General features: G+C 38.9%; 1 protein-coding gene across 5 annotated transcripts in view; it reads right to left on the bottom strand.

The window, feature by feature from the left end:
- NFATC3 (nuclear factor of activated T cells 3) overlaps positions 1-21,547 on the bottom strand; it is a 93,747-nt gene extending 72,200 nt beyond the window's left edge. For all 5 annotated transcript variants that reach the window (XM_069550152.1, XM_069550151.1, XM_069550155.1 and 2 more), the window contains exon 1: positions 20,588-21,547. In XM_069550152.1, coding sequence (XP_069406253.1) covers positions 20,588-20,690 — 103 coding nt within the window. In that variant the 5' untranslated portion in view covers positions 20,691-21,547. The remainder of the gene's footprint in view (positions 1-20,587) is intronic.
- Between the last annotated feature and the right edge of the window lie 2,301 nt (positions 21,548-23,848).

Raw genomic sequence — 23,848 nt, 5'->3', positions numbered from 1 at the left:
TCATGAGTCACTAATCACCTCCCCAGTTTCACATACCTCCTAACTCTGCACTACTGGACAACTATCCCTCTAGGCAGAAGCCTAGAGATTTTCTGAAGAAGTAAAACAAGATAACTGAGAGCCAGTTACCATACCGAAAACAGAGTGATAAACTAAAAAGTCTCTCTAAAAACGTGTATATTGAAATGCCCAGGACTTTTTCCTCCCTTGTCATAGTACAATGGACTTATACTCTGCAGGCAACACACTGACAGCACAGGAGACCTAGCAAAAATCCTATAATGAGGCCTGCAGTTAGCAAGTGCCACTTGTGATCATGGAACTGCCATTAAGACTTTGGCGTTCCATTAAAAAATAATAATAACAAACAAATAGCCAAAGATCATCAAAGATCCAAGAAAAGCTTCAACATTAAAGACAGAGGCAAGTAGAGAAGAAAAGAAATATGGGGGGAAAAGACTATGCAGTAAGATGGAAATCTCAACAACAAAACGCATCAACAACCTCAGAGAAAAAAGAAGATATTGCAACCCCAAAACAAGAACATATGCTTGCTTAAAAAGATAAAAGAAAGAGCCCCTAGAAATTAAAAGTAACAAATAAAAGGCTCAAAGAAAAACTGAAAGATCAAGTTGAAGAAATTCACCCAAAGAGTTCAGCAAAAAGACAAATAGGAAATGGGAGAGAATATCAGAACTGGTCCAGGAGTTCCAGCTAAAACTTTTTTAAGTTCCAGAAGAAGAGAACAGAAAAATGAAGAGGAATAAAGATCACTGAAGAGTCCAGCACAATGGGTGAAAAACAGATCCTGACTGATCCACATCATCATTAAATTTCAGAATACAAGGAACTAAGAGGAAAAACTCTAAAAATGGAAGGTGAGAAACAGGTTACACATGAAGAACACATAAATGAGAATGTCATCAGACTTCTCAAAAGCAACTCTGGAAGCTAGAAGAAAAATGGAGAGCTACACCTTCAAAAACTTGAGAAAAAATTATATCTAATCTAGATATCTCAAACCAAGAATAATGAGGTGTGAGGAGAGAATATAGACATTTAAAAACATTGGGTTGGCCAAAAAGTTCCATAGCATCGTACAGAAAAACCCAAACAAACTTTCTGGCCAACCCATATGTAAGCTCTTGAATATTTACCTCCCATTACCTCTCATATGCTCCTGGAGTAAATACTGCACCAAAATGAGTGTGAAGTAACCAAGCAAAAGGAGGATATATGATATATAGCCAAGAAACATGCAAGAAGCAGGTGATGCAACAAAAGGCAAAGGGACTCCTTAAGATGATGGAGAAGAGAGATCTCAGAATGACAGACGTAGAACTGCCTAAGCTGTACAACCAGTCCAGGTTTGAGAAATTTAGAAGGCTCTAAGACAGAAATTTCCAAGAAAATAAAATTGATAGACCAACTAATGTGTCTGAAAGTGTTGAGAAGAGATTCAGGTACTTGGAGGAGACCTTAGGAATGAATTAGTTTAAGTACACAGAACAGTACTTGAACCGTGAACTTCCAGATGTTCAAACTGGTTTTAGAAAAGGCAAAGGAACCAGAGATCAAATTGTCAACATCCGCTGGATCATGGAAAAAGCAAGAGAGTTCCAGAAAAACATCTACTTCTGCTTTATTGACTATGGCAAAGCCTTTGAATGTGTGGATCACAACAAACTGTGGAAAATTCTGAAAGAGATGGGAATACCAGACCACCTGACCTGCCTCTTGAGAAATCTGTATGCAGGTCAAGAAGCAACAGTTAGAACTGGACATGGAACAATGGACTGGTTCCAAATTGGGAAAGGAGTACGTCAAAGCTGTATATTGTCACCCTGCTTATTTAACTTATACGCAGAGGAAATCATGAGAAACGCTGACTGAATGAAGCATAAGCTGCAATCAGGATTGCCAAGAGAAATATCAATAACCTCAGATATGCAGATAACACCACACTTTTTGCAGAAAGCGAAGAAGAACTAAAGAGCCTCTTGATGAAAATGAAAGAAGAGAGTGAAAAAGTTGGCTTAAAACTCAACAATCAGAAAACAAAGATCATGGCATCTGGTCCCATTCACTTCATGGCAAATAAATGGGGAAACAGTGGAAACAGTGACAGAGTTTATTTTTTCAGGCTCCAAAATCACTGCAGATGGTGACTACAGCCATGAAATTAAAAGACGCTTGCTCCTTGAAAGGAAAGCTATGACCAATCTAGACAGCATATTAAAAAGCAGAGACGTTACTTTGCCAACAAAGGTCTATCTACTTAAAGCTTTGGTTTTTCCAGTAGTCACGTATGGATGTGAGAATTGGACTATAAACAAAGAAAGCTGAGCGTCAAAGAATTGATCCTTTTGAACTGTGGTGTTGGAGAAGACTCCTGAGAGTCCCTTGAACACCAAGGAGAACCAACCAGTCCATCCTAAAGGAAATCAGTCCTGAATATTCATTGGAAGGACCGATGCTGAAGCTGAAACTCCAATACTTTAGCCACCTGATGCAAAGGACTGACTCACTGGAAAAGACCCTGATGATGGGAAAGATTGAAGGCAGGAGGAGAAGGGGACGACAGAGGATGAGATGGTCGGATGGCATCACCGACTCAATGGACATGGGTTTGAGTAAGCACTGGGAGCTGGTGATGGACAAGGAAGCCTGGAGTACTGCAGTCCATGGGGTTGCAGAGACTCGGACACGACTGGGCAACTGAACTGAAGTACGTAGAACAGTAATGACAACAGGGCTTCCCTGGTGGTCCAGTGGTTAAGAGTCTGCCTACCAACACAGGGGGCAACGGGTTTAATCCCTGGTCTGAGAGGATGTCACATACCATGAAGTAACTAGGCCCATTACCACAACTATTCAGCCACGGCTCTACAGCTGCAACTACTGAAGCCTGCATGCCCTAGAGCTGGCGCTCTGCAACAAGAAGAAGCCATCACAATGAGAAGCCCACGCACCTAAGCTAGAGAAAACCCGAGTGCAGCAATGAAGATCCAGCAGAGCCAAAAACTAATAATTTTTAAAAAGCCTAAATGGGGGACTTAAAGGAGAAAACTACAACGGAGAACACTGCCTTAAAGTCAAATCTACCACTTACTAGCTGTCTTATCTTCATCAGTTTTTTTCTGCTCAGCTCCCTTCCTTATTTTCCATATCCCAAACCTCTCATCTCTTCAGTCATCTTCTCCATAGTGACACCTCATTTAGCAAGGGATCTTGACCCTACTTGACAAAGGCAGCAGAAAGCGAGTATCTTCCATATCACCCTCAAAAAAATATGTATCTATACAAATTCTACAATCACCTTCTCATTTCCTTCCTCATAAAAAAAGTGCCTTGTCTCAGATGTAAACCTACTCTCTCCACCTCTGATCTAAACTCCTACCTAAGTTCCATTAGCTATCTTCTCTTTTATAACTTCAACCTTCTCTTTTTCTTACTCGCTACTTCCCTCAATCTTTCACTTCCTTTAAAAAGCTTCCCTAAGGGCTTCCCTGATGGCTCAGTGGTAAAGAATCCTCCTGCTAATGTAGCAGAGGTAGGCTTGATCCCTGGTCCAGGAGGATCCCACATACCGAGGAGCAACTAACCCCTCAAGTCACAACTACTAAGCCTGTGCTCTAGAGTCCAGAAACCACAACTACTGAGCCCATGCGCCGCAATTATTGAAAACTGTGTGCCCTAGAGCCCATGCTCCACAAGAAGCCACCACAATGAGACACCTGTGCAATGCAACTAGAAAGTAGCCCTCATTCTCCACAACTAGAGAAAAGCTGGAGCAGCAATGAAGACCCAGCACAGCTAAATAAAAATAATAAATAAGTAATTTTTTAAAAAAAGCTTCCTTGATATGAGTTCTTCTTTCGGGTCTTCTCTCTCCTCCTTTCTCTAAAACAACAGCTTCTCATAATGAGCATAATGCCCTCCTGGAACATTTGATAATGTCTAGAATCATTTTTGATTGTCACAACTAGAGGGCTACAACTTGCATACAGGGACCAAAGATGCTACTAAAGAACTTACAATACACAACTCAGCACCTCTACTTATTATTTTGGCTGCACCATGCAACTCATGGGATGTTAGTTCCCCAACCAGGGATCAAACCCGGGCCTCCTACAATGGAAGCGTAAGTACCAAACACTGGACCACCAGGGAATTTCCTCAGCCCCCTTTAAAACAAAGAATTATCTAGTCCAAAATGTCAGTAATGCCAAAGCTGAAAGACTTTGCTCCAGAAACTAAGTTTTTAAAAAGAGTAATGTACCATCACTGTCACCACTTCTTCACTCTTCAGCGTCATCTGGCTTCAAGTCTCATCCATTCACTGCACCTATACTGATCTCCTTGAAGAAACAGATACATCAACCACTTCTCTTTCTTAAAATTCTGTTTGAAAAGCAATGATGAAGATGAAAGCAGAGAATAGAGAAAAATTAATGAAACCGAAACATGACTGTAAGAGAAGACCAAGTGAATTAAAAATTTACAGTCACACAAAATCCTGTATGTGACTCTTTACAGAAGATTTGTTCATAACTGCCAAACATCAAGAAGAACCAAAATATCTTTCAACAGGTAAGTGGATAAACTAACTGTGATACATCCATACAGTGGAATACTTTACAGTGATAAAAAGGAACTAGATATTTCTTCATACAATGACATGAATGAATCTTAAATGCATTTTGCAAAGTGAATGAAACCAGACAGAAAGGAAAGGAGTGGGTGAATTTTTAAAATAATGCATCTGTTCTTTATGGTATTCAGGTAAGAAATAAGTAATTCTATGCATTTGCCAAAACCCAAAGAACTGTACATCACAAAGAATGAAACTTTAACCTATGCAAGTTTTTAAAAATCAACAAGGAGTTTGGGGAATTCCAGGATGGAATGCACACAATGCAAAAGAATGTACTGTTTTATAAGCATATGATATAATCTCAAAAAGTATCCAGAATACATAAAGAATTCTTAAGACTCAACAACAAGTAGACAAACAACCCTATTTAAAAATGGAAATGTATTTAGGACTTGAATATACATTTCAGCAAAGAAGATGTAAAAATAGCCAGTAAACACATGAAAAGATGCTCAACATAATTAGTAATCAGAGAAATGAAAATCAAAAGCACATTGAGAAAACACAATGGAAAAATAACAAGTATTAGCAAGGATGTAGAGAAACTGGAACTCTCATATACTGCTAACAGGAATATAAAATGGTGCAGCTCTTTTAGAAAATAGTTTGGTGTTCCTCAAAAGGTTAAACATAGAATTAATTTATGATCCAGCATTTCCACTCTCAGGTATATGCCCAAGAGAAAGGAAAACAAAGGTCTCACACAAACTCTGTATATGAATATTCATAAAAACACTTACAATAGCATCAAAAAATATTAACTACATAAGGATAAATCAGACAAAAGATGTATAAGCTTGCACATGAGAAACTCCAGACTATTGCTGAAATTAAGTAATAATAGCAATATAATAAAATGATAAAGATATTTAATAAAATAAATGAAGAGAGACATTTCTGGATTTAAAGACTCAATACTGATATTTGTTCTCCTGAAACTGGTCTATAGATTCAACACAATCCTAGTTGAAATTTTACTAGGCATTTTTGTAGAAGATGGCAAACAGATTCTAAAATTTATACGGACAGGTAGAAGATTTAGAATAGCCAAAACAATCTGGAAAAGAACAAATTTGGAAAAAATGACACTATCTGATTTCAAGAGTATTATAAAGGTACAGATGACAGTATAGTAATGGTAAAGGACAGACACACAGCTTAACACAGAACAGAGTCCAAAAATAAGCTCATACATATATGGTCAAGTGAGTTTTCAAAAAGTTCAAAGGCAATGCAGTGGGGAAAAGGATAGCTTTATCAAGAAATAGGGCTGGAAGAACTGGACATCCACATGTAAAAACAGTGAGCTTCGGTCCATACCTCACACCATACACACAAAAAATTAATAGATAGATCAAAATAGATCACAGACCTCAATACGATACCCCAACTACAAAACTTCCAAAAGAAAACCTTGGAGAGAATCTTTGTGAACTCAGGTTAGACAAAGATTTCTTTTTTCCTTGCAATTTATTTTATTTCAAGATTGAACTTAATTTATAGTTGTTATAAAATGTAGGCTACAGTCCCCATGTTGTACAATATGTAATTGTAGCTTATTTTCTATCTAATATTTTTTACCTCTCAATGCTCTACCCTTCTATTGCCCCTCTTCCTTTCCCTCTATCCACTGTTAACTACTAGTTTCTTCTCTATGAGGTCTGCTTCTTTTTTGTTATATAGGTTGGCACAATTTCTCAGCTATAATATCAAAAGCATAATCCATAAAGGAACAAACGTCATCAAAACTAAAAACCTCTGCAAAGGACAGTTAATGAAAAGACAAGCCACAGATTAGGAGAAACTCTTGTAAAACATACATCTGATAAAGACTTGTGCTTAAAAAAAGACTTCTCAAAACTCAACAATAAAAAACAATTTAAAGGATGCAAAGACTTGAACAGACTTTTGACCAAAAAATTATACATGGATGATTTTAAAAGATGCTTAATAGTGTAGTCCTTTAGGGGAATATCAATTAAAACCACACTGAGATGTCCTTACACATACATCAGAATGGCTCGAAAGGTTAAACACTGTATGACTCAATTTATATAACATTTTATACACACATACACACACAGACAGTGTGCGTAAACATGGGAACAAGTGAATAAGTCTGGTGGATTGCAGCAATGTCATTTTCCTGGTCTTAATATTAAACTATAGTTTTGCAAGTTTATCATTAGAAGAAACTAAGTAAAGGATACTCAGAAACTCCCTCTCTATATTTTTTGCAACACTCTGTGAATCTACAATTATTTTGAAATAAAAAGCTTTTTTAAATATGCAAAAGATTTAAATGACACTTCACCAAAAAAGACATACAGATGGCGAAAAAGCACATAAAAAGATGTTCAACAGCATTAGTCATTAGGGAAATATAAAACGACAAGGAAATATTACTATGCACCTATTAGAACTAAAACTACAATTCAAACATTGGTGAAAATGTGGAAATGTACATTTCCACTGCTAGTAAGGTATGTGAAATGATACATCAACTTTGGAAAACAGTTTATCAGTTTCTCAAAAAGTTAAACTTACACCTACGATATGACCAACCACAGATTTAAGGGTAAAGGAAGTAAGTGCCCACACAAAGACTTACACATAATGTTCATAACAGTTTTATTTGTAAGCCAAAACAATCCAGAAGTCCATCAAGAGGTGAATGGATAAACAAATTGTGGGATATGCATACAATGGAAACTATTCTTCAGTAAGAATGAATGACCTATTGATATACTCACTAACATGTATGAATCTCAAAGTAACAATGCCAAATGAAAGAAACTAGAACAACAACAAAAAAGACCGAAACTATATACTTCATGATTCCATTTATATGTTTTCTATAGTGATTTCAGTGGCTGTCTGGGAAAAGGGGAAAGGTGAGTGTGTGGGAATGATGACAAAGCATACAAGGAAATTTCCGGAAGTGATGGATATGTTCACCATCTTTAATGTGATGAAATTTTCATAGATACACATGTGAGCACAATTCAAATAAATAGTTTATTATTGAAGGAGATCAGAATATGCTATTCCAAAATATGCTACTATGGCATAAGGATTATTTGAGCTGAAGTCAACTGAAAAACAGCAAACAGGAAAACCTCTCTATCCTCTCTCTCCATTTCTGCCCAAAAGCTGGGCATAAATTTCCCTTTGTAAAGGTGTTCCCCTCTCCCATACTAGGAAGAGAACTACTCTTAACTGCATAACAAATCTTACAAAAACAACCTTTATTTATAATACATTTCCTAGTCACCTTCCCACAACGTAAACCCCACCAAAAGCCCAAACCCCCTTTTTACTTTGTCTAGTCTCTTCTCCATATTTTTCCACTCTTTGATAAGACTTTTCACAGTGCCTGTTACATTTTATTAAAATAAATCACTTTCCCCCTTCCTGCTTCCAAATCTGCTTCTCCTATTACAACTGACCCAAATTAGAAAAAAAGAAATAATCCTAGTCTCTTTCCTCTCTTTACTCAGCTGATACCAGGTCCTTTTGATTGCTTTCCCCTAAATCTATCTCAGCATCATTCCCAACTTGCCATCTCTACACCTCTGCCCATTATCATTTCTCAGACACAACACTGCTTTTGCCTCCATTCCTGCCTTACTCAGTCCATTATCCGCAGTGTAGCAGAGAGATCTAAGTCATAAATCTGACATTCTTGTCCAGCTTGGAATTCTTTGACAGTTCCCTGTCTTCAGTCTAAAATCCAACTCCTTAATACAGCACAACAGGCTCTCCTTTTCCAGTCACATCTGGATACTACAGCCTTGTCTTCCAACAAGAAAAGGACTACACTAACTTGTGCTTTTGAAAGTGGGCCTGAAATGTATTTCCTACCCTATCTAGGCAAATAATCCTAATGGATTCAGCTCAAATATAACTTCTGTGACCTCTCCAAGTTAAACTGTCATCTATGCTCTCAGAGGGCCTTCTCTATACCTGTATTACTACTGTATTTAGTATACATCCACTCCAATTAACTGAATCATACTCATATGTAATAATGTTGACACAGTAAGCTATATTAAAAGACTGAACATTTTAGTATATTCACTCAGCTAACGATCTAGAGGTCCCTTCCCACTCAGTTACTCGGAGCTCTTATACAACGTCCCTGTCTGGTTTCTACTTTCTCTTCCCCATGCATATCCTTCTGTTTTATCTTTTAACAAGTGTTAGTTATTTTTAGACTAGCTTTAAAGATAAAGGATGAAATAAAATACTTTAAAAAGCATTTACAAAGAATTCCCTTGGGCTCCAGTGGTTAGAACTCCGCACTTTCACTGCCAGGACCAAGGTTCAATCCCTGGTCAAGGAACTAAGATCCTGCAACATATAAAGCATGTAAAAAATGCTTTGCTATGTCTATTTTTAAAAATTGGGATTGGTTTAGAAAGACAGTTCTGATGAATTTATTTGCAAGGCAGCAATGGAGAAACAGACAGACAGAACAGACTTATAGACATGAGGAGAGGAGAGGGTGAGATGTATGGAGAGAGTAACATGAAAATTTACACTTATCATATATAAAATAGAGAGCCAATGGGAATTTGCTGTACGTCTCAGGGAACTCAAACAGGGGCTCTGTATCAACCTAAAGGGGTGGGATGGGAAGGGAGGCTCAAGAGGGAGGGGACATACATACATCTATAGCTGATTCATGCTGATGTTTGACAGAAAACAACAAAATTTTGTAAGGCAATTATCCTTCAATTTAAAAATAAATAAAAAAATTTTTACACTGGGATTGGTTTAACTAGAAGGTTCTTTCCTTATGTTTCTGTATGTCTGCAAGACCATCTGATTCCATTTGAACCATACAAGGAACATGATTTGGTGCCTCATATACGCCATCTACCAAGCCCACTGGAAACCTACTAACCATACTTCATCCTCTTTCCCTGAACTTATACAGGCTCCCCTGTCTACCCGAAGAACTTTGACAAAGCAAGAAACTCAAGTGCCAGTAAAAGTAATTGCAAAGGAAAAGTCACATCTACATTTTAAAGTTCCTCAACTGCTAGCATACTGTGGATAGAAAAAACAGATAATTATTTTGGAGGATCTCAAACCTCCTGCCCCCAGCATCCGTTTCCTCCTAACAGGTTTTCTCTTCTGTGCAGCCTTGTACCTCAGGGAAAGCCAATCACCTCCTCAGACCAAGGGATGGGCCTGGTTGGCTAAGAATAATTCCATTTGTCTTTACTAGTTACTAATTTAGGAAAGGGAATGTAACCCAATTTTGGTCAATGAAATGAGAGGTTATATTTGCTTTAGGCTTCTGGAAAAATCAGTCCTCATGCTTAAAAAGAAGCGAGTGAAGTCAGTGTTTGTGTCTCTTCCCCTGCCCTCACCAAATGCCAACCCCAAACATACCTATTTTGCCTATGTTTAAACTAGAAAATAAAAAGCACTATTTCCTTTAAACAGTCATCAGATGATAAAAAGTCAAAGCAAGTTTCAAAACAATGATCAGTCAACATGTACCAGGTAACATAACAAAAGAACCTTCTCGCTTTTGCTCTGAAAGGAGAGTTCTGGTTAGAGTCATAAGAGTGTATGTAAAAAGAAATAGGTAGTAGACAAAGAGAAGCCCAAAGGCAGTGCTGATCTTGGGAGATAAGAACAAGTGGCAGATGGCATACTGATCAAAATTTCAAGGAAAAAAATGTGTGTCAGCACTAGCGTCTATAGAAGGTAGAGCAGTTTTACTTCAGTTCTAAATTGAACCAAAGAAATAAGTAGTACTTATGTATCTGCTGAAGCATTTGAAAGCAAAATGTTTAAATTAAAAAAAAAAACTATCTTAACTAGTAATTTAGCATTTTTAAAATTTTGAACTTTTGCCTTATTTAGGTTTAGGATAATTTTCATGGCAAATCTAAAAGTGCTTTAAATTTTAAGAAGCGCATAATTGGCCTGCAAAGGCCACAAGCCAGACCCCTAATTAGGACAACTTGGGAGAGAGTTACCAAAGAGAAAGACGAAATCCTCACTACTTAAAACCTAGAAAGTATGACTTCTCGACCTCCAGATCCATAAGGAACCAAAGAAATCCAAAAGAGCCAAATTTTGGCCGAGCATGGTTAGCTGCATGGTACCCTTTATTGGTCTGGCTGTACTACAGCTACCATTTAAAAATGTCTAGAGCAGGCAGGAGTAAGAGGCATTCCTCAAGCGGCCACTCTGAGCCCAAAGCAGAAAGTCTAGTCATAGGAACACGGGTAACTGCCTCAGGTATGTTTGATTCCATGTGCTCATCATGAGTCTTGGTTTTACCAAAGGAAAAACTATTTCTGTACTTGAACTCTTTCTGGGAGTAGAGAGACAAGGGGAATACCAGAAAGAGCCAAAGTCAGAAAACCAGGATTCAAATCCCAACCCTTCTATTTTCTAGCTGATCAAATCTACCTTCGTTTATGCTTCCTCGGGCAAAATGGAAACAGTACCTACCTCTTCAGGTTATCATAAGACTTAGAAATAATATATATATATATATAAATAATTTGCATATAATAGTACTCAATAATGTTGGGTTAAGTATTTACTTAACACCACACCACAAAAACAGAAGTTACAAAACTGATGAAAATTACAGGCTAGGCAAAAAAAGTTCAGGATTTTCAAGTAGAAATTAAGCAATTTACTAACGAAAAACAAAAACTAGGAGCCAGAGATCCCGGGCCTCTGTTTTGTAACTAACTAGTTAAATGACCCTGGGCAAGCCAACTTGAACCTACGTTTTCTCTCTTATAAAATGAAAGAATAAAATGAGCCTGAAATTATTCTGTGCTTTTTGGCAGTGTCACTCAACTAGCAATGGATATGAATTTAGAACCCAGACCTAGTTCAATACTACCTCAAAATAATGTTTCTAAACTGTCTCATGAAAGAGACTATGAAACAATATGTGGCTGGCAGAGGCAGTTCGGATAAATGGGTAGAAAGATTTCATACTGGTCCTGAAACGAGATGATATAATTTTTAAAATAAATATTAATAAAGAAAATGTTATATTAATGTATAGAGTAAGGGATATAAAAAAGGTAAAAGCACAATGAGGAAAACCAGTTTAGAGGCAAGTTATAGACAGAAGGGAGCAGGAATCAAAGATAAAGATAAAGCTGTGACTTTTAAAATTGAATTAGGGAATAAAATATGAAGAGAAAACTACATAAATCCAAACAGAAGCTGACCAAGACTTGAGTTAGAACAAAGAGCGAAGAGAAAGGGGGAGACATAACACATTTTCAAGAAGTGGCAAAATTCAGCAGTAAAAACACAGCAATATGCTGTATAAAATACAGCAATAAAATAAAAAGGCAGCAATATGCTAATTCAACGAAAAAATAATGTAAATTAGTAGAGCTGATTTACAATGCTGTGCCAATCTTACACCAAAATGACTCAGTGTTACATACATATACATTCTTTTTTAAATGTTCTTTTCCATTATGATTGTTCCGAGGAGACTGAATATAGTTATATAGTACAGCCTTGTAGTTTATCCATTCTAAATATAATAGTTTGCATCTACCAACCCCAAATCCCCAGTCCATCCTTCTCCCTCCTCTCCCCCCTTGACAACCATGACAACCACAATAAAAAATATTTTTTGTATTGTATTAAAGAACTACAGACACAGGAAATACGGCTTGAATAATAATAACTTGTCAATGACCTACCAGTTTTAATATAATCAGAAATATGAAACCATCTTTTAGAGCTCAGTTTTTCAAACTGAAGGTAGTTATCTATTAGTGAGACATGACCAACAATGTTTTAAAATAATGAAAAAGAAAAAAAAATAATGAAAAAGAAAATATGAAAGTAATGCCAGAATAAAGGTAAATGCTACTTAATTAACACTTCTATCTCAGTTTTCTCTGTTTAAACATGTATCTGTTTGCTGGCTCAAAACAAAATTTCTTACTCTGCATCATGGCCTAAAGGTTTTGAAACTCTCTATTATAGAAAATTTCAAACATAAAGTAATGAATACAGTAATTAGTCCCCATACCTTTATCATGTAACTTCAACAATTTCTGAACATCATCCTTTACTGAACCTTTACTGAAAGGAAGTGAAAACTATAAGGAAATGTTGCTGGCAGAGGAAAATATCAAGTTTCCTTAAAATGCTTATACAACAATAAAAAATTAAAAAGTAACTTTTAAAAAATAATTTATTTATTTAGGTTACGCTGGGTCTTCACTATGGTGTGCAGAGCACGCATGGGCTTCCGTAGTTGTCGTGCATAGGCTTAGTTGCCCAGTGGCATGTGGAATCTTCCTGTCCCCTGCATTGGCAGGTGGATTGTTAACCACTGGATTACCAGGGAAGTCCCTAAAAAGTAACATTTAGATACAACTTTCTATATTTTCCCCAAAGACTTTCCTTATATAAAGGACAAGGTTAAAACTTATATTCCTTTAGAATTCAGTATGATTCATAAATGGCAAAACATAAGATATAAATTTCAAATCTTCTTTGCTCTGAAAGGTACACAATCAAAAGAATTTATATGTGCATTATTTTTGTGAATTAATCTCCACTAATTACGTATAGGGCTTCCCTTGTGGCTCAGATGGTAAAGAATCGCCTGCAATGTGGGAGACCTGGGTTCAATCCCTGGGTTGGGAAGATCCCCTGGAAAAGGGATACCCACTAAGATTTAAAATCTAGTCTTAAAATTAAGATCAAGTTCTCTAGTTTCATTTCATGATAAATTTAAAACTTCAAGAGATTAACAATACTTAATAAATATTACACTGATGGATATAAGCAACATGGTCAAACATTAAAACTTTTCAAACATTAAAAATTTTTTTAATAATTTCAAGCCATTAAATCATTAAACAGTAAGTGAATTTTTCTGATCTCATGTAGTTACTTAGAAAATATTTTAGAAAAACTTAGAAAAACTAAAAAATATCTACTCAAACGCACATCACAAGATCAGTTTCCTTCCTATTTATGTACACCACCAACATCCAACTGCTAATTCTACCCAAAGAGAGAAATGGGTTTTGGAAATCAGACATACCACAACTAGCTTTTGCTAAAGCAGTTTTCAAAAAAAGTACATGCCACAGCAAATTCTATCAACTTCACAATGCTACTTTTTAAGTGAATATTTTTCTTATCCTAAGAGAGAGCCTTGAAGAGTTTGTCATTTTAAAACTTTCTATTATGGAAATTTTAAAACATACATAAAAATACAGAATATTACAATGAATTCCCATATATCCATCATCTAGCTTCAACAATTTCTGAATGTCATATTTTTCCTGAATGCTATTTAATTTAAAAATATTTTTAAACTAATATTGAAAAATATTTGCATTTAAGTATGACTCACAAACTGTCCAATAAAAGTGTTCTGGCCAATGATGGAAAAAATGTTTTTAGAAATATTTTTATGTGTGACATAAATCAACATTATTTTAAAAAGTTATAATTTCTAAGCTCACATAATCCTACCTATTTTCTAATTAAACAGCAAAGGTGATACGAATTTAATACAAAATTAAGAAATATAAAAATTTTAAGACACTGAAAATAGATTTTAAAACAGTAAAAATCTCACCCACTTCTGAAACATAAGATAAACAGAAACTGTACATTTTGTAAGAAAATGAAACTGTCAAGTGACTTTTCCAGTGTACCTGAGATTTTTAGGTTCTCATAAAGATGCATTTCCCTTACACACAGGAGTATCAATGTGCTAATTAGAACTGTCCCAACAACTAAAGTTCAGCTATCAATTCATAGACAATTCATAGAATATTCTGCTCAAATCTTACAGATCCAATTGTTCCTGTCTTTTTAAATCCACTGAATTCATGCAAACAGGTGAGACTCATGCTATATAATTTATAAACATTACCAGAAATATTGAAATTTATGCAGACTCATGCTATGTATGAGCTAAAATTATGGCTGTTAAAAAAGCTTGCTACTGCTTGTGACTCTCCTAAGCCTCCCTGCACAAATTCACTCCTCTTAAATTCCACTGTTACTTGAACCTCATACGGCATGCCTGGGCAAATTTGATGACTTGGATTTTGTTTTAGAAGCCAGGCTTACTGCCAAGTCTGCTATGTCTACTCCCCTGACCCACCAGAACAGCTTTAGACAACACCTTCCTTATTTATGTTACTGCTGTGAGCAGTCAAACCACTGCTTTCTATCAAATGAGGCTCAACCAACTCAGGTTTCCTATCTCTTAGGAGTAATGCAATTGACTTCAATGTATTCTGGCTTCCTCAATCCTACCTCTTATTTAATATAAAACATCACCATACTGAATCACATACTAAGAAGGAAAGTAAAAGATACATTAAACTTCACAATCAATAACACAACTCATTATCTTCTCTTAAAATGTTTCCATTTTATATATTAATATTTATCATTTTTTCTAAAGAACAATGAACTCCATCCACATTTTCTTACCAAGAATGTCTTCATGATCACACTTCATTGAAAAAAATAAACACAGAGCAAGACTCAAAAGCAAAGTCTGGGATATAATTCAGTAAATATATATACAATAATTTTAGGCAAAGTTCACTGGTTGCTACCCACTTATCTTAATATTTCAAATGCCCTTAAATACTTAAGTTTCAGGCCTTACTAGACCCTCCCCGCAGTGTCTTGGCAATATGCATAATACCCAAGTTTTAATTTTTATATCATCTAATAAAATTACTATAGTATTATCTCTGGTAATAGTTTAGAATATATGCCAAAAACTGGCAAATCCCACTGACATGACAGGTTATAGTCCACGGGGTAGTAAAAGAGTTGGACACAACTGAGCAACTAAAGACTTTTCAGAGTCCCTTGGGCTGCAAGGTGATCTAACCAGTCCATCCTAAAGGAGATCAGTCCTGAGTGTTTATTGGAAGGACTGATTTGAAGCTGAAACTCCAATACTTTGGCCATCTGATGCGAAGAGCTGACTCATTGGAAAAGATCCTGATGCTGGGAAAGATTGAACGCAGGAGGAGAAGCAGACAACAGAGGATGAGATGGTTGGATGGCATCACCGACTCAATGGACACGAGTTTGGGTAAACTCCAGGAGTTGGTGATGGACAGGGAGGCCTGGCGTGCTGCAGTCCATGGGGTCACAAAGAGTCGGATACAACTGAGCAACTGAACTGAGCAACTATAAACAACAACAAAAATAATTAGCAAATGGGAAAATCTAAGAAAGCACAGATATAGCAATGCTCTTACAATGATAAAGTTTTAACAAAACAACTAAAATGTTTTCCTTAATTTTCCCTCATACTCACTAAAACACAGTTAGTCACTAATCTCCATCACAAAATTCTGCTAATACCCTCAGGAGTATTGTCTACGACTATCAGGAAAAATGTCAAGGAAACAGAATATTATTTTTCCAAGTGAAATGGTGAAACGTTTATCATTGACTCAATCACCAAATATATATTCTCACTGCATTCAAGTCTAAGGAAAAAGCTGACCGATGGTATGAAAGTAAGGTTCAGCAGTAATCAAATCTTCCCTTATAGTATCTAATGTGCTATATAAACACACCATTAATTTCTACAGGAAACCATACATGCAACTTCCCTTTTTCATACTGATTTAAATATCCAATTATACTTAGTATGGTTAGTAAAGCAACCATCCACACCATTCTGAGTTAGTAACAACCTAATTCAAGTAAGTAGAAAAATGTAATTAAAAGCAAGTGACCTTCAGTGCGTATATTTAGAAAGATATGAGAAAGGAGGTAACACTGAAAACTGGAATAGAATTAAAAGGAAAAAATAAAAATATTTAAGACAAATATTCCAACACATTTAGTAAGGTTTAAAAGACTAGATCTCTCATCTGCCCTTATTCCTCTCTCTCAATATTTTAGTTTACTATAAAAAAAAAAGGTCTAGGAAATGGGAGGAAATAAAATAATCAATCATCAATTTTCAGGTGTTTTTTAAAAATCTTACCATTTTGAAAAAAAATTACCACCACTTACTGAGTATCACTGGGCCAAGGACTGTGCTAAGACCTTTAAATACATTATCTCATTTAAAACAAGAGAAACAAAACTAGAGTACAAATTTTAATAAAAACAAAAAAGTGAGAAAATGAAATTATCTAAAAGACAGTAAATTATAAAGAATACATGAATCAGATGTCCAAGCACTAAACAAAGTCAAACACTACAGATTAAAGATTAGGACAATGATCTAGAAAAAGTTCCTCAAATTCACTGTTTAATTTTTATTTAAAAAAAATTTCCCCTCAACTTTATGTGTGAAAAAGCTGCATATTAAAGTGGTATCTGACAAGACTACACTTATCATAAAGTAAATTTCTAGTAAAAATACATATTCCATCTATTTCTCTCCTTTTAAAAACGAACAACAGATAAAATACAACACACCTACAGCACACCCTCCTCCCAGTGACTCTCCTCTGGGACTAGAAAGTCAAAGTTTAGTAATGAACAAATCCTAAGAATGAAACTTTAAATCTGAAACATTATTACAACATCTAACTAATATATATCAATACACTAAAATAGAGCACCAGAAGCTACCCTTCATGGTGGCAAATAATATTAGCGAAATACATTAAACACCAATTTAAAATTATCTATTTACTCATGAGGTGTATCTTCATTTTCAAACTAGGTATTAAGTAAAGGAAATGTAAACATAGCATTTTGATTCACTTTTAACTGGAAAAAATGTCAAAGTTAACACTGTCCTCATATTAAAAAAAAAAAAGCTAAAGACTCTAGAATCTTAAATTTTCTTTAATGGAAAAAAATCTCAAAATATCTTGGTAAGTAATAAACTTAAGTCAGTCACAATGTATTGACTTTCTCAAGTGTCAAATCATCTAATTTGTATTTTATAAGCTTGCTTAGGATATTCACTAAATTCAGCTTCTTGCCTTGTCCTCAGTCTTCATCCACTATCCTCTCCAACTCCAAATATTTTTTAAAATCTGTATGGAAATTTAGATATGACACAAGTACTCTCAAGCCTTTAGAGAAGGAAAAGCTGGAACTCAAAATGACTGTCTTATGGTATTGACCAATAGAAGTCAAAGAACTAAGACAAGTCTCATAAACTTCCCTTATGACAAAAAAAAAGAAAAAACAACTGACTCAAAACTTAAGTGGTACTTTTTCATTAACTGAACAAATATTGGGTGCCTACTATGTTAAAGGCACTGTGCTAGGCATCTATAAACAAGATATCTATATTATCCCTGCCCTCGTGGAATGTTCCACTTCACTGAGGAAGAGAACTCAGACACAAGCAAACTCACTGATATGACCCAATACTGATCTGAATTCTAGTAAGCAATTTTACTCTCATGGCCCACCTTTACTGCATATTATCACCCTAAAAGCATGTTAGTTAATCCACTTAGTCCTTCAAACTACACACTCTTAATTATGCTTAATAAAATGAAAATTTATTTTGAACTTCCCTGGTGCTCCAGTGACTAAGACTGTACTCCCCATGCAGGGGCCTGAGTTAAATCCTGAGCTAAAGAGCTAGAATCCCACATGCATCAACTAACATGCAGCACAGCCTAATAAATAAATATTTTTTAATGAAAATTAATATGACAAATAACTTTGAAACCTTAATTTTGAACATTTAACACATTATTTTCAAAAGAATTTTAAAATTAGCTAGTAGGTGTTCATAGCAGCACTATTTACAACTGCCAAAAGGTAGAAAAAACTCATGTCCATCAATGGATGAATAGATAAAGAAATCGCAGTAAATATACGACAGAATATAATTCAGTCATAAAAAGGAACAAAATACTGCTATCTTCTATAGCATGGATGAACCACAAAAACACTGCATTCAGTCAAAGAAGCCAGACACTAAAGGTCATATATGTATGATTCCATTTATGTGAAATATCCAGAATAGGTAAATCCATAGAGACAGATCCCAGATTAGAGACTGGGCTGCCAGGGACTGGGAGGGGGCAAGGGAGAAAGAAAAGCAACTGCTTAATGGGTTTGGGGTTTCCTTTTAGGGTGATGAAAATGTTTTGAAACTAGATAGATGTGGTTGCACAATGCTGTGACTGCACTAAATGCCACTGAATCATTCAATTAAAAACGGTTTGTGTCATGTGTATTTTACCCTCAGTTTTTGAGACTTAAATAGCTACTAGACTACTTTAAAAGGGACGTTTGGTCACAAAACTGCTCAAGTTTAACTTTGGGAAAACCAGTTATAAATCAAGTTTCAAATCTTAACTTCTTCTAGACCCATTTTGATTTTGACCCATATCAAAATGTTTTTTAGAAGACTTATGGCAAAAATCATTCCTTAAAAAGCTGTTTTCATAGCTTGTAAATGTTACTTAATGTTTGAGATGTACATACAATTCCAACTACATGATGATTCTCCTTTATTAATGTTTGATTAACATCCTTATGGATCATCTGTTTGGTATATCATGTTCTCAATCAAGTTTGTGTCCAATAAAAGTTTGCTGACATCATTAACTGTTTATCTTCTCTATAATGAAAATACTCATTCAAACGATGTATTTTTTTGTTAAACCCCAATGATCTAAGTACAATTCAATGCAACCCTCCACAAAAGCCACTTTTCCCATTTCTACCTCTATCATAACCTGCACCATTCAGTTAGCCTAGTAGCACAGTTATTTGGGTTATGTGCCTCCATCCCATTTCCCAAGTTCCTTGAGGGGCCTCTCAGTTCTTTCTTCGCCCATCATAACACTACCAAACACAATCCTGAGAATAACAGGTGCTCAAACGATGTCAATGGAATTGAAAGAGACATCTAACATAAAAAAAAGCTAAGAGAACTGATAATACAGTACAAATACTTCGCAGAGAATTTTTATATAATACGTTCTGATATGTTTTTCAGTGCAAGCCTACAGAACAGTCTGTTGAACATCATATGAACATTAAGTAATTCACCTAACACCCGGAAAAAATAAAGGGGGGATTGATTTTATCCATTTTCCTTTTGAAATTCGCTTGCATAAGTAATAGGGAAACTGAACTTAATGAACCACAGTATTCCAAACCAGGTCACAGGAGAGTTCCAAGTCCCCAGCCATCCTGTTCCTATTTCCTGATTGGTCTGACCTCCAAGCATTATGGTGCCCAGCCTTTCATGATCTCCTTTAAACTCAATACAGGATCTCCTTCAAAACATCTTCCGAGGTGAGCTTTTTCTGAAAATAAAAACTGACTTCCAGAACTTTCTAGGAGAATTATGGACAAGGCACCCCACTTTTAAAAATGTTCCGAAACACTCTGCTGCAAAGAAAAAAAAAAGAAACCTATTTTTCAGAAAAGTCCCGTTATAGTTACACTTCTAACTAAATGTGAGCCATTAACTTGCACAAGTGGAAATTTAACACTGCAGCATTACTCTCCTAGCGAAGTATATTTAAATAGACATGAGCACGAATTTTAGAGATCTCCTGCACTTTCAGAATGCGCATCTTTCAAATGGAGATTGTTTTTAACACCTAGAATAGATGAAAAACCAAGCCTGCTTACACTTCACAGGGACATTTCCTTCACACCACGCTGGCAAAGCAGCGACAACCCGACGCCACTTGGGCAGCGGCCCCGACCCTCGGCCTCCAAACTCCCGGAGTCCAGGTCCCCACTAGTTCGCTTCCAGCCAAGCCCGCAGCCACTTCCAAGTCGCTGCGACTCACACGCCTCCTCAGTGATTTAAATCCGCTCTTTACTCACCACACACACACACCCACACCCACACCCACACGACGATACCAGACTCTGGACGACCAGGGGACCAGGGAGGGGGCGAGCTCGTGCGAGCGAGAAGAGCTGACGCTCCTCATTCCCGCCCCGCCCGGCACCCACCTGCAGGCCGCGAGCCCGGGGGCGGCGGCGCCGGCGCCCCGTCCTCGCCAAAGACGAGTTTAAAGTCGAGCTCGTCGTGGGCGCCACAGTTTGCAGTAGTCATCGGCGTGGCCCGGGGTGCTGCGGCTCCTCCTCAGGCGGCTGCGGCGGCGGCGGCGGCGGCGGCGGCTCCTTAGCGCCGCTTCATGCCGGGCCGCGCCGGCCAGGAGTTCGCGGCTCCGCACCAAACTTTCCGGGCGGGGACCGCGACGCCGAGCTTTTCGTTCCGAACTCGAAAACTGGCCGCGCGCCGAGCCGCACCACGAGCCGCCGCCACTGGCAGTCGTCGGTGCCCAAGCTGCCACGGTCGCCTTAGACGATATTCCCCGCCCCCCAACAGCCGCCGCCACCGGCGCGCTCCCGCGCCGTAACGCGCGCCAGGCCCCGCCCCCTACCGCGCGCCCGTCTGACCCGGCAGCCCATAGGCCACTGGCGCCGCGGGCTAGCCCGACGGCCCCGCCTTCTCAACCGGCCTACCGCGTGACTCCCTCTCCCGGAGAAGGAAGCCATGTGATCATGGAGAGTCGGGTAGCCCTGCTACCTCCTGGGAGTTGTAGTTTCGCCTCTACTCCATCACCTCCAGACCCGGTACCAGAGTGTGGGGTCCATAGCCCTCTAATTAGATTGAGGAGCCCACTACCGGCCAATCAGAGATCCCCTTCCTTCTTGGGTGGACCCCTAGCTGGGGAAGGGGCGCTAAGAGCCTTGGGGTTAAGGGTGCGGTGACTGGTGGCTGCAGAGTTAACTACAGCGCTCGGGAGGGTTATGTGGCTATCACTCACACCCTCATCTCTTCACCCCAACCTTAATGGCGGAGTCTCCAGAGGGCGGGGACTGGGTTGGGCTTCCAGCTAAACTAGAGGGGAGCGGGAGAAGACCTGGCTTGCGCGACGATCCTCAAGCCTGAGTTACCCGTCGCTGCAGACCCACCCCTGAGGGGCGGAGCCCACGCTTCGCCGACTGAGCCTTTGTCTACCCCCGCCAGCCCGCCTAGCAGTTGCTCTCTCGAGGACAGTCGGCGCATTCGAGACCTTGGCGAAGTCCTAGGAGCAGGGTTTGTCCCCTGCTGTAAGTCAGGCTAACTGAACGGGAAAGCCCATCGTGAACTCACGCCACTGTAAGGGCTCTTGTGACCTCTGCATCCCGATGCACATCCATTAAAGCGGGAGTAACTGTACTACCCAAACTGAGTGGCTGTTAGTGGGAAGGAAGTGACACTGTATCAGCAGTTTTCAAACTCTCGGCCCCTCCCCAGCGGGCCAGTCTTCCCCGGAGACAACCTAACATGCCTTCTCCTGGAGCCTGGGGTGGAGGCTGTGCCCAGGGACGCTGAGCCTGGCTTGTTTACTTAGGACTCCTCCAAGGCACAGGGTGAACCAAAATCTGGGAGAGGTAACAATGACCAACTCTCCTAGTTCCAGGCCCTGAAGGGCATAGCATCCCTAGAAGTGTCTTGCCAGAAGAACCAGGGTCTCAGGCAGATGCAAGAGCCCAGGCATATTCTACACTGTCCACAAAAAAACCCCTAGCTAGAGACTTGAGAATCCCTTGGACTGGAATGAGATCAAACCAGTCAATCCTAAAGGAAATCAATTCTGAACATTCATTGGAAGGACTGATGCTGAAGCTGAAGCTCCCATACTTTGGCCACTTGATGCGAAGAACAGACTCATTGGAAAAGACTAAAGACAGAGGGGATGACAAGAGGATGAGATAGTTGAATGGCATCACCGACTCGATGGACATGAGTTTGAGGACGCTCAGGGAGTTGGTGATAGGGAAGCCTGGGGTGTTGCAGTCCATTAGGTCGCAAAGAGTCAGGCATGACTGACTGACTGAACTGAAGAGGGCAAGGTGGACCACCCTGAAGAAATGTCTCAGTATGTGGACTGACAACATGAGCTACCAGGGAACCCTAGGGAGAGCCCAACTAAGCCCTAGGATCAGGAAGACAGGGCACGTCCAGACTAGTGAGATGTCTATCTTGGATTGGTTCATCCCTGAGGTCAGAAAATTTTTCCTGCCCTATGCTCTGTACCCATACCTGTGCTGGACCTAGGGAGGCAGAGATAAATTAATCTCCCTTCAGGCATCAGGGAGAGGCCAACAAATCTAATAATCACTGGGCAAAGAGATTACGGCTCTGCCAACAACTCAGAGGAAACTCATAATCACCCTGGCTGCAGGGCTAAGTAGGAACTGGAGAGATGGGCATGATGGTTCCAGGCAGAGAACAGATTTCCAAAGACTTGGAAACCAGAGAGTACATGCAGTGAATAAAAGCCAAAAATAAGGCCCGATGAATGGGGAGAGTGGTTCATGCCACTGTGAGCTCTCTGGACTTTATCCTGAGTGCAGAAGGGAGCCACGAAAGGGTTTAGAGCAGATTTCCATTTCAGAATCCTGAATGAATCTCTGGCTTGGAGTGGAGGAGGGGAAGATTCGAGGCAGAAGACAACAGTAGTCAAGGAGAGGGAGCAAACAGCGTTAAGTGGGTGAAAGAGCCTTCCAATGAGCAATCCTGCCTTCAGAGGATCTCCAACCTTGAGGGCCTAAGTATGGAATTTAGAGTCCAGACATCACTCTAACTGCAGCCTTCTGCCCCAGGCAGATGTTTGGTCTGCCAATTAGTATTACATGTAACACGACCCTTAGTATACTAAAAGGCCCCAAAAGTTAAGCCAGCTCACCTCTTCCTCATCATAAAATGATGCAATCTCAGGATGTGTCATCCCTACCGCCCCGTCCTCCCCGCCCCGCCCTCCCCCCCCCACCCCGCCCTCCCCCCCCCCCCACCCCGGCCACACACACATACACCAATACCTCCCAGGTTATCTAGATGAAGAAAATGAATCTTTATCTAACCCCTCTGCCCTCCACACATGACTATCTGAACCAGGGGCTCAGCCGGTCAGGCCAGGGAGAAGACAGGAGAGAGATGGTGGGCCCACCAGCCCCACCACTGGGCAGGGACCACAGAAGCTATAGACGGTTGCAGAAATTGACTCATTCATCAAATGTTCAGTGATGCATCTGTGTTCCCAGCCACTGTGCACCTGGAGAACACTTAAAAAGACTCATGTCTTGGGGAAGGTTTCTGCTATGGAGGAGACAGAACCTAACCTGGAGTGTGATGAGGGCTGGGGCGGAAGTGAGCACCAACTGCAGGAAGAGTGTTAGCACCTTTGGAATAAAGGCGGCAATGGCTGGGAGCCCTGCAGG

Source organism: Ovis canadensis, chromosome 14, assembly GCF_042477335.2.
Source record: "Ovis canadensis isolate MfBH-ARS-UI-01 breed Bighorn chromosome 14, ARS-UI_OviCan_v2, whole genome shotgun sequence".
NCBI lineage: Eukaryota > Metazoa > Chordata > Mammalia > Artiodactyla > Bovidae > Ovis > Ovis canadensis.
Note: the sequence above shows the minus strand (reverse complement) of the source record. Positions and strands in the feature narration are given on the sequence as shown.